The sequence below is a fragment of the Saccostrea echinata genome, unplaced genomic scaffold (assembly GCF_033153115.1).
Source record: "Saccostrea echinata isolate AGI-Se365-2 ecotype Australia unplaced genomic scaffold, CSIRO_AGI_Sech_v1 ptg000054l, whole genome shotgun sequence".
NCBI classification, from domain to species: Eukaryota; Metazoa; Mollusca; class Bivalvia; order Ostreida; family Ostreidae; genus Saccostrea; species Saccostrea echinata.
The window spans coordinates 32,562,522-32,575,224 of NW_026889803.1; the positions used below are offsets into that span (position 1 = coordinate 32,562,522).

General features: G+C 34.8%; 1 protein-coding gene across 1 annotated transcript; it reads left to right on the plus strand.

Annotated features, from left to right (window-relative positions):
* The first annotated feature begins 1,261 nt into the window (after positions 1 to 1,261).
* On the plus strand, positions 1,262 to 6,184 carry LOC133204798 (BTB/POZ domain-containing protein 6-like). The gene is made up of 2 exons (XM_061340547.1): positions 1,262 to 1,541; positions 5,089 to 6,184. Exons 1-2 carry the CDS (start codon positions 1,270 to 1,272, stop codon positions 6,182 to 6,184), a joined length of 1,368 nt encoding a protein of 455 aa, XP_061196531.1. The 5' UTR covers positions 1,262 to 1,269.
* The last annotated feature ends 6,519 nt before the right edge of the window (positions 6,185 to 12,703 follow it).

A 12,703-nucleotide genomic window follows, 5' to 3' on the forward strand; every position in this document is an offset into this window, starting at 1 on the left:
TATATAGGTTTACTTTGCACAGTTTTTTCAGGTGAAATTTATTGACAATATTCTGCACTAAGACAAGTGATGGACATAAGAATATAAAACTGTGGCTTTACATACATTGTACGGAACTTTTCTTGTCCCATCTTCCGAGGATGCTTAAAAGTGAAAATGTTTTACCCCTTATCTACGACTTATTAGATCTAAAGCGTGTTGTCAACATCAATATCATCTCTTCGCTTCGTACAAGCCGCCATTTTTCAAGGACAACTACTTTCATTTTCAATATTTTGATAGGTCGTTCGTGTATCGTTTCGTACCGATATTTTAATGCATGTATCATAAACCGTATCTTAGCAGAAAATATCGGTATGTATCGGTGTATCAGTATATCGTCCCACCCCTACTGTTTACACTGATTTACTCTTTTCTACCTGATTTCATTCATTCTGTTGTAACAACACCCCCACCCCCACCCCCCACCGCTCAACAAACAATATCTAATAGAAATGGCTTGACAATTAAATTTACAAATCTATTAGCATGATTAGGTGCTAGTACATTTTTTTTTAATTTTGTCTTAGTTTTATTGTGAAATACAATTAATGTTAATCTGTTTTGCTTCAAAAAACATATCAGGGCTATCTCACTACTTTTTGGGACTGGGGCCGGAGCCATTCAAATTGAGAAATTTTTCGACATTTTGAGGAAAATTGAGAAAACTTGGTTCTTTATCGAAGCCGAGTCATTTTATGAATATAGATGGCATGCACTAATTTATACAGTCCAACGCAGAACTAGTTTGTTTCACACACACTTGTTGGCCATTAAGTTTCATCAATGGTTTTTAAAAAAAATATTTTGCTATAAAAAACTGGGAAATTTACAGTTTCCTTTTGGGAAAAAAGGTACCTTTTTTTGCATTGGGAATGGGGCCGTTCAATGGACCCAATTATAGAGAATCAAGAGCCCTGCATATTTTCCTGTTTTATGTCGCTTTGATTGCTGAATTTTAACTTATCTTTTTGCACTTACAAGTATGCTATTGAAGTGTATTTCGTCAACTGAAATTAAGAGATGTTCACTTTAGGGGGCCACTTGAGACACTTATCCTTTTTAGACTAATACATGTAGCTATAGATAAAAAAAAGTGAGGATCTCACATGCAAAGGAAGATAACTCTTCCATCTCTGTTATTTTTTCAGATAAAAAATGAGCAGCCAAGACAACTGTGAAAAATCCAAGGATCAGTTTGTGGAATCCAGATGCTCACAAGATAGTCCCATGTCTTCCAATTCACCATCTGGAGGTTTTCAAGACACATGGGCAGAGAGAAAATCTGTGCTGCAGTGTAATAAGTACATGTTGCTGAATAAAGAGGGATGTGATGTCACTTTCCTTGTGGGTGCGAATAGCACACCCATTAAAGCCCACAAGTATGTGCTGGCAAGCAGGAGCCCTGTATTTTTTGCCATGTTTCTAGGACCAGCAAAGGAGTCTTCTGATGAAATCATAGTACCTGATATTGAAGATCTTGTATTTGAGAAGTTTTTAAGGTGAGTTCTCCTAGAAAACTGAGAGTGGTACTTTTATTAGGGCCCCGCAAGGATTTGCGGGTGCCCTATAGTAATCACTCTGTCTGTCTGTCCGTCTGTCTGTCTAGCTGTCTGTCTGTCCATCTGTCATTCTTCCGTCCACAAATTTTCTGTTTTTTTCTAATAACTTTTTTTAGGGTTAACCAATTAAGTTCAAATTTGGTATGTTGGTTGAATAGGCAGTAAGGCATATTTTGATGCTAAGTTTGGTTCTCTATGTCATCAGGTTTGGAGCTGGGGTGGTGGGGGTAGATTCCTTAACTTTATATAAGAGAGAATGGGCAAAGAGAGATAACTGCTGAGAATGTTCCTATTGTAAACTGTGAAAGGCTGCAATGAGTCTCTTGGGATTAATTAACTTTCCTCTTAAAGAAAATCCAAAGCATTTATCTTTATCTGCCACATTGAGATTAATTAATACCTCTGTCTGCAAATGAAGTTTGTTTTGAAGTTAAGGTCAATTCTGAATGATGTTTACATTCTCTGAAATGTGGATTTAAATAATGTTCATACTTTATTTTAGTAAAATACACAATGAGTTATGATTTTATTGAATTCCAAAAACAAGATATAGATAAAGATATCTTTTTTATTATTATTTTATTTCTTTTTTCTTTTTTAATTCAAGAATACTATTTATTTTAACAGGTATTAATTCAGATAATAACCTCATTCTATCATTGCTGAAAAAGTTCTTATTGTAAATTTGGAAGAAAAGGTTGAGAAAGCAGTATAATTAATCCTGTGGGTTTGATTATCTTGCTGGTTGGCAGAAAATTTTAGAGGGTTATCTTACTGTCACTTTAAGATTAATTAACACCTTTGTCTGCAACTGATATTTGTTTTGAAGTTAAGGTCAAGCCTGGGTGATATTTGCATTCACTGAAGGCTGGCATTTTAGAAAACACATGCTTCATTCTTCTTTAAGTATAAATTTTATTGAGTTATTATAGATATGATGTTTTTTACTGCCTTATGTAAATACAAGGATACTATTTACAGATTGTTGGATATTTAGCAGTTGCTGTTGCTTATTCTTTAAATATTTTTAAATTTTTTGTAATCAGGTAAAATTCTCATCCCCTAATCTGCACCCTTGTATTTCTACCCCTTGGCGGGGCCCTTGCTGACTGGTCAGATTTCTAGTTTGACTGAAATCATGATTGTACCAGCACCAAAATAATTGATGGAGAAAAATTTGGTAACATTTTTAATTAAAATTGCTTCCACGAGGTACCTCCTATTTTTGTAAAAGTACTGCCCATTTCTAATCTTTTTGAAAACCTAAGAAAATTTTAACTTTGTTATGATTGCCCCCTTAATGTATTTGAAAAAAAAAGCAGTTGATTAAGTGTAGTTTTCAAACATACTAGGCACCACATATGAATTGTGTACGCAGGGTTGCAAATAATCACTCGTCTACTTGCAAATGCGAGTAATTTTGCCTGTGGGCGACTAATTCTTGAGGATGTTTATCGCCCAAATGGCGAGTAAGAATTTTATGGGACCTTTTCTGGAACCAGATCGTAGTTTGCTTCTGCTATTAAATGCACTTTCGTTTTCACTGTTTTCTTCCTATGAAACATTTTTGTAGACCCAGAATCCTGTCGATGATGCGCTTCCTTAAAATCAACAGCAGCGGGTTTTTGTCCATATCCTATTAAGATGCACACTGTGTATTATTCACAATAAACAGCTTTGTATTAATTAATTTTCCACCTGAAAGAAGAATGTTGAAGACTTTTTCTGATTTTTTGCTGCTCACCGTCGATTAAAATATTTCACATTGTGAACTTTGAACATTGGTAAAGTACGCTTTCTGTAATTTTATGATAGAAATTAACATATAACTCAAAATTCATGCCTTGAAGTGAATGAAAACTGGATTTTAATACAAGCTGTGTTGAAATCCACAGGAAAAATTGAAAAGAAATACTCAGTAAAGTATTTTTCTTTGAGATTATAATAAAAAAGGTTTTTTTTTTACTAAGTGAACAGAAAATTGTGGACCCCAAAATATCAATGTGGGCTAGTAAAACTTGTGAAGTTGGAGCCCACATAGCCCCTAAGGTTTAAAATGTCATTTGCAACCCTGCTGTACATATGGTGTATGCATGTATTCCACCCCGTACCCATATAACCACACCGGAGAATTTTTAGTATCAAAAATACATGAATTCTTAGTTTATCATACCTGTGTTTCAATATCTGATATTGTTTTCTGTTAATTGCTATATATAGTTCTAGAGATTGCCGATCTATGGTATATAAAATTTGTTTTTCATATATACATGTATATGTACCTTAGCGGGACATCCTTGGAGGGGGGGAAGGGGAGGGGGAGGTTACATCATCCATGCGTCAGGTACCTGCACAGTGTTTTCAGACTACAATATTTTTACATTGTAAGAAATTTACGTTTTTAACAGAAGTGAATTTTAAATTATAGCTTATGAACAGTCAGGGGTGAGACTGAAATCTGTCATTTCTGAAAAATGATGGATAATTGTCATATTTACTAACTACATATTTTCGTCATTTTTGTCAATATGACTTACTATCGTCATATTTTCTTTTTCAACTTAATTCACATCAACATGGAAGGTGAAAGTTATTATTTAGCGATAAAATGTCGAATTCTGGTAGAACTAATTCGCCATTTTTACATGGCTTTTAGCCCTATAAAAACATATTGTACACCGTCTGGAAGAATACATACTTGTAGAGAAAAGTCTCGACAAAAAGTTAAAGCCAAAAAAAGTAGTGCGCCCCGTAAAACAAGCAAGATATTTCAGTGCGCCCAGACCCTCCATTTTGAAAAAAGACGGAATATTGTCATTTTTGTCTTCTTTCCTATTTAATGCAAATAAATTGACAAATAACTCTTCCACTCTTATTTTTGTTTGGGAAATTTGTACTGTCAACATAACCAGTATTGTAGTCAACAGTATTAGAGAAATGAAGTTTGTTTACGATGTTTTTTGTCCTTTTTTCAGTTGGTGGATCTAACATTTTTCGAAGAGAGGTAACTCGGTATTCTAGAAACACTCTAAATTTTTATGACTGTTTTTCGTCATTTTCTTAAAAATGACGAGTTTAAGTCATAATAAAAATTTTATTTTATGACTAAAAATCGTCGTTTTAAAAATGACGGATTTCAGTCTCACCCCAACTGATGAATAATTTTGATAATTTGAAATTGATTTTTGTAAAAATTGAAAATAAACAGCACTAGTATTTAGATATAAATGATTTTTATGACAATAATCCAATAGACTACAGTCAAATGTTGTTATCTCTAACTCGATGCGACCGAGAAAAAACTTCGAGATATCCAAGGATTTGAGATATTGAGGGTAAAATAGGTATAGAATAAGTGATTGGGACCTCCAGATCAGTATCAATGGTATTCGAGATACCAAAGTTTAACTGTATATATAAAAGAGTTAGATTTTAGAAATTTCAATCTTAATATTATATATGTAATGATGCAGTATTTTACCCTTAGGTACGTTTACTTTGAAGATGTCAAGATTTTGGATGGTGATAACGTCTTGCATGTATTGTATGCAGCTAAGAAATATTCCATGAAAGGTCTGGAATCCAAATGTAGAGAATTTCTTGTTCAACACCTCAACACTGAGAATGTTTGTGTCATTCTAGAAAGTTCTCATACTTTTGGGAATGGTATTATGGAAGAGAAATGTTTGCAGCATATATTAAGAAATGGTGACAGGGTTTTGCAGTCACCGTCTTTCTCTGACCTCTGTAGGAAATGTGTGAAGACGATCATTTCAAGCAACGATCTGGAAGCAGACGAGGCTGTTGTGTTTAAGGCTGCTGTAAAATGGGCCGGAGCAGTTTGCTGCCGAAAATGTTTAACCCCAATAGACAGGAATATTAGAAAAGCACTGGGTGATATTTTTTTTGAGATTCGTTTTCCCATAATGCAGTTGTCATTCTTTGCAGACAAGGTGGCTTCTAGTAACATTCTGATACAAAAAGAGAAAATTGCTTTGTATGAATATCTGTGCAGGTCTGATACTTCAGATGCAAAATTAGAGATTCCATTCAATATGGAATACAGAAAAAATAAGAGTTTTCTTGTTTGCAAGCGATTTAACCACTTGTCTGCAATTTGTGATTGGGAAAATGCAGGGCGCAAGAACTCCATAGCATTTTCCTGCACTCGAGCAATTTGGATGCATGGTATAATGATGTACGAATCATCTTCACTGGATGCCTGTGAAAATTCTGTCATAGTGAAAAATGAACTAGGAGAAGTAATGTATAACTCAGATGAAAAAAGAAACACAAGAAGAGAATTTGCAGTAGGAAAGATGTATAACCTTTTCTTTGGGGAAAGGCTAAAGATTCAGCCACTGAAATTCTATACGATATCAGTCAAAAGCATGGGTCCAAAGAGCTATCATGGAGAGGGTGGTAAACGTTACGTGTCATGCGGCCCATTTAGATTCGAATTTCGGGACAGTTGCACAGAGAAGGTTCCTTTGTTATCCACTTTGGGACAACCTGTAAATGTTCAAGAAACCACCCAATCCACAGGGCAGATCCCAGGAATCATCTTCTCCAGTTGGTTATAAGAAAGTTAACCACCCCCTGAAAGTGAAGTTCTCCAATAGGATCAACACATTTATGACAAACCTTAACAGCCTGTTTTTTGTAAAACTGGTTGAGACAGCATGGAATCCATGCACAGGATGTTTTCAAAGGTTTGAGGACAAACAACTTTCAACTTAAAATCGAGATGAAAGAAAAGAATCAGATATCTTAATTCTTGGAAAGAGTACCATTTTCTCATATAGCAACCTGCTTTGAAATACAATGGAAAGGCAGCTCAGATAAGGTTCTCAAATTTCAAGGCAACTAGACAATGTTATGATTGACCTACATGTAAGACTGCTAATATCAAACAATTTTGAAGTGTTGTTTTTTTTTTTTTTTTTTTTTTTTTTTTTTTGGATGCATGAAGAAAATATTTAAGTTCATTTCAAAGGCAGAAGAGGTGTATATTTAGTGTAATGTGAATGCATTTTTTTTTTTGAGACTGATTGATAATTTTTCATTACTGTTGTTTTAATTAGTGCTCAGCTTTGTTGAATTTATATTTGACTATAGTTCCTGGTATATGTAATACATGTACTTTTAGTTGTATTTTTAGCTCACCTGAGCTGAAAGCTCAAGTGAGCTTTTCTGATCAACCGTTATCCGTCGTCCGTCCGTCCGTCCGTCCGTCTGTAAACTTTTCACATTTTCAACTTCTTCTCAAGAACCAGTGGGCCAATTTTAACCAAACTTGGTACAAAGTATCCTTAGGTGAAGGGGAGTTTAAATTGTTAAAATAAAGGGCCAAGTCCCCTTACAAGGGGAGATAATCAAGAAAAGACAAAAATAGGGTGGGGTCATTAAAAAATCTTCTTCTCAAGAACCACTGGGCCAAAAAAGCTGAAACTTATGTGGAAGCATTCTGGGATAGTGTAGATTTTAAATTGTTAAAATCATGACCCCCGGGGGTAGGGCGGGGCCACAATAGGGAATCCAAGTTTTACATTGAAATATATAGGAAAAATCTTTAAAAATCTTCTTCTCAAGAACCACTGGGCCAGAAAAGCTGAAACTTATGTGAAAGCAACCTGGGGTAGTGGAGATTCTAAATTGTTAAAATCATGACCCCTGGGGGAAGGGCGGGGCCATAATAGGGAATCCAAGTTTTACATTGAAATATGTAAGAAAAATCTTAAAAATCTTCTCAAGAATCACTAGGCCAGAAAAGCTGAAACTTAGGTGGAAGCATCCTGGGGTAGTGGAGATTCTAAATTGTTAAAATCATGACCCCCGGGGGTAGGGCAGGGCCACAATAGGGAATCCAAGTTTTACATTGAAATATGTAAGAAAATTTTTTAAAAAATCTCCTTCTCAAGAATCACTAGGCCAGAAAAGCTGAAACTTATGTGGAAGCATCCTGGGGTAGTGGAGATTCTAAATTGTTAAAATCATGACCCCCGGGGGTAGGGCGGGGCCACAATAGGGAATCCAAGTTTTACATTGAAATATAAAGGAAAAATCTTTAAAAAATCTTCTTCTCAAGAACCACTAGGCCAGAAAGGCTGAAACTTATGTATAAGCATTCTGGGGTAGTGGAGATTCTAAATAATAAAAATCATTACCCCCAGGGGTAGGGCGGGGCCACAATAGGGAATCCAAGTTTTACATTGAAATATAAAGGAAAAATCTTTAAAAATCTTCTTCTCAAGAACCACAAGGCCAGAAAGGCTGAAACTTATGTGGAAGCATTCTGGGGTAGTGGAGATTCTAAATTGTTCAAATCATAGCCCCCGGGGGTAGGGCGGGGCCACAATAGGGAATCCAATTTTACATTGAAATATGTAAGAAAAATCTTTAAAAATCTTCTCCTCAAGAACAACTGGGCCAGAAAAGCTGAAACTTATGTGGAAGCATCCTGGGATAGTGCAGATTCTAAATTGTAAAAATCATGACCCCCGGGGGTAGGGCGGGCCCACAATAAGTATTACAAGAGGGGAAATCTGGTTAAGAACAGCATGGCTAAAGTTACTCAGGTGAGCGATGTGGCCCGTTGGCCTCTTGTTTTAATATATGCATGTTTTTTTAATTATGCTATTCTATGATAGTATTTCGCATTCGTTGTACTCAAGCTCAGATGTATATTTTTGCCACTACAAAGATTTTTAAAGTTTTGTATCATGTTTAAAAGTTCAAAGAATTTGTACATGTAGTTTATGAAGAAAAGGAAGAGATTAACTGGTCATATCAGATAAAAAGCAGAACTTTTAAAAAATCAAAATTTGATTTCAAATTTTATTTAAACACTTAAATTGTAATAAAATGGTTTGGAAATGCCATTCTGTGTAAATTCTCTGGAGTCACAGGAACAGTAATAGCAGATTTGTGTGTGATTACTTGGAGTTATCTTCCTTGGCACTTTTCTGTGTAAATGGATCAGGCAATAACTTTAAGGGCAAGTGTGGAACATTAAGTGATTTTTAATTTTTTTACTAGAGGCAATCCTTTTTACTGACATGTACATGAATGAGGGAATCTCCTCATGCATACCGGTATATTAATTTATAATGATAATAATTAGTGCCCTGTTACACAAGTAGAATTTGTGTTATGCTGTGACAGGGATTCAAGCTATATGCAGTACTAAGTTGATTAAATGTAGTTAAACTTTTTTAGCTCACCTGAGCTGAAAGCTCAAGTGAGCTCTTCTGATCACATGTTGTCTGTCTTCCGTCTGTCTGTCTGTCCATCCGTCTGTAAACTTTTCACATTTTCAACTTCTTTTCAAGAACCACTGAGCCAATTTTAATCAAATTAGTATAGAGCATCTTTAGGTGAAGAAGAGTTTAAATTGTTAAAATGAAGGGCCAACCCCTTTTACAAAGGGTGATAATCAAGAAAAGACAAAAAAAGGGGTTGGGTCATTTAAAAATCTTCTTCTCAAGAACCCAGAGCCAGAAAAGCTGAAACTTGAGTGGAAGCATCCTTGGGTAGTGTAGATTCTAAATTGTTCAAATCTTGACCCCCAGGGGTAGGGCGGGGCCACAATAGGGAATCAATTTTACATTGAAATATATATGCAAAATCTTTAAAAATCTTCTTCTCAAGAACCAAGGGGCCAGAAAAGCTGAAACTTATGTGGAAGCATCCTTGGGTAGTGTAGATTCTAAATTGTTCAAATCATGGCCCCGGGGGTATAGCGGGAAAGCAGTAAGTATTACAAGGGAGGGGTGTCTGGTGAAGAACAGCAGGGCCAAAGTAACTCAGGTGAGGGTTGTGGCCCATGGGCCTCTTGTTAATTACTGATGGACAACAAGGTTTATGATTTTACCAAAATTATGAAAACAAGTAATAAAAGCTAGGGTATAGGCCCTGGGACCATAAAACTTAGACGAGCTCACTTTTGATCTCAGTCTCACTTTTATCAAAGGAATTAATAGTGGAAAAGTGAGACTGAGATCAAAAGTGAGCCCGTCTAAGTTTTATGGCCCTGGGGCCAGGAGTAAAGCTGAATAAGTTATAACTATATTCTAATTTTGAACTGAGTGTCAATTAAGGCCCATGAGTCAGTAAAAGAACTATCAATTTGATTAATATTGAGTGTATAATGTCAATACTGATCACATATAGTGCAGCAAATGTAAGTATGTTAAAGATAATTGTAATAGTAAAGATCACTAGTACCATAATTGTTAACTGTACGTACTAGTTTGATATAGATATTAAAAATGATTGCTTTGTTACTATTATTTTGTTGTACAATCAAACAATGTTGTTGCAAGTTAAGTATGCAGTTTGTAATTTTGTTTTATACGTTGAAATAGTTGCATGCATTTTGGAATTAAAAAATAATAATCAAGTTATAATGATAGAAATATATTTTTAAAAATAGAATAGTTTCTAATCATTGAATTTCTTTTTTTTTTTCTTTTGTGCTATTAAAATGTAGGCTGTATATAAGCTCAAGTGGAAGTTGCTTCAGATTCTGAAGTGTTTTGTCAGCAAGACCTTTATTTTTCTAAATCATTATTTTTTAGTTAAAATAAGTTAGCAGTTTTTAATTAGATAGTCAATACAAAGTTTAGAAAGCAATAAAATACATAAATTTCCTTTAAAATGTTGTATTAGATAGTGTATACTTAGTTAGAAAAGAATAAAATACATATTAAATTTCCTTTAAAATGTTATAATAATGCCCCTCTTTGAAGATAGGAGGGCATATTGCTTTGCTGCTGTCTGCCTGTCGGTCGTTCTGTCTGTCTGTCCACCAACAGTTTCTGTTCATTTTCTTCGCAGAGGTTGCACATACTGAAATGAAATTTGATATACAGATTTATCATAAGAATATCTAGGTCAGGTTGTGTTTTGGGTACGATCAAGCAATTTTTTGACAGAAAATTATGCCCCTTGGATTTAGAAAAATTCCAATTATTTGCAGTTTCCCTTCATTTTCTTCGCAGAGGTTGCACATACTGAAATCAAATTTGGTATACAGATTTGTCATAAGAATATCTAGGTCAGTTTGTGTTTTGGGTACGATCAAGCAATTTTTGACAGAGTTATGCCCCTTGGATTTAGAAAAATGCCAATTGTTTGCTTCCGTTCATTATCTCAGCAAAGGTTAAACAAATTAATTACTGATATATCATGAAAAAGGTGTTTTTGCCAAAGATGTGATGTAGAAGATTATTTCTGGTTGATGCATCTCAGATAGTACTGGTAGATGACCCCTATTGATTTTAAGTTCAAAAGGTCAATTTCATTTCCATGTACACTGCCCATAATGTACAGCTGTATACTGCCCATAATAAAGGCATGTGCACCCTATAATGTATGTGGGGGGGGGGGGGGGGCATAAGTGTTTCACAAACATCTCTTGTTTACTTTTCATTTCATTGATCATTTCATATAGTGCATAGATATAAAATATAATGGGAAAAAATATACGTAAAGGTTAAGAGACAATTTGACCTATTTTGATAAACTTTACCCCAACATTTTAAATTTATAATGAGGTGAGGAAATGCACGATCTGAAATGGGCCTAAATATTGGTAATAATTGTTTTGCTGGGTGTAAAAAATTTGACTGTGTCTTTAAATACCATTGTACACAGTTTTATTCACTTCCTTTTTCTGTAAGGTAGAAAAATGCAGAACCATGACCATTTCAAAATATGATAAGTTATGCCCCTTTTATATACAATGTAGTAATTATGTAGCCCAGAATATAATGTCTTCCCCTTAAGAGGAACCAATATTGTGAATTTCATGGTTTCTGCCTCCCAGGGGCCTGATGGGTGTAGTCCAAACCATTAGAATTCATGCAATATTCAAAATCTTACCTTATGGACATTGAAGAATCAGCTGTTGGCATATTTATGATTAACAATGGGCCATCTTCCAAAAAGGTTGAATTCACATTCATTTAGTTCAGGCCAAGTTGGTCACATAATAAAAATACACTATATCTTATAAAATTTTCTTTACTCATGAACATGTAGCAGGCAAACCCTTAGTGAAATTCATATCCCTTTGGTCCATAGTTCAGACCCTAGGCCTAAGGTGGGGCTCACTTGGTCATATATTGAAAATATATGACTTGTTTGAATGGCATTTCTTATAGACATTTAATAAGCAAAATATTTTTATGAATATAATAAACACCCATCCCTCTACCGAAATTGTAACCCCCCCCCACCTCCTCTGCCCATGGTTCAGGCCCCAGGGTAGAGCTGAGTTAGTCATATTTTGAAAATTGTCTGAAAGCTGCTTCTCTGAAGTAAATCTAGTTGGTCAACTGATTATTTGATTACAATACAGGTACCAGTTAAGTCCATGACCCGTTACCGAAACGGTACATATCTGGATACAGCGTTCAGTCCGTAGGGTGTGGCTAAGTTGCTCATGTGTAGAAAACAAATTACACTTTTGAAATACATGTATTTTCTTTACCCATTGGTATATGTACGAGAAACTTGCAATTTTATAATAAACACTAAGCCCTTTATCTCCAAAATTGTGAAATTCATGGTCATCTGGCCCATGGTCCAGGCCCCAGAATGGAGCTAAATTGGCCATATAAAATCTTCGAAAATGTTTCTTTATTACTGTCCACATTTTGTCATTATGACATGTAGGCAAATTGTTTGCATGATTATGATAAGTAGCTATCCTTCTACAAAAATTGAAAATGAATTGGTCCTGGGATAAGGTTATGTTGGTCATGCTAGGGGTTATCAAAAAGTTCGCAGACTGGCGCCATAAAATTAAAACCGCTTATAAATGTGTAAAAATTCATTGATGTACCATAAATGGTACATTAATGAATTTTTACATTATTATTCAGTGATATCTTTTCTGTATACAGAATAAAATATAAGACATTTTCTTCGTTCTTGATTCAATTTTTATCGCATCAGTGCACGAACTTTTTAATAACCCCTTGTATATTGAAATTTATTATACAGTGTATACATGTATGTATCTTTACTCCTGAGCTTTCAGAAGAAAAGCTGCATCAATATGATTTTATTATCCTCGTTACTCTGTAAAATTTTTG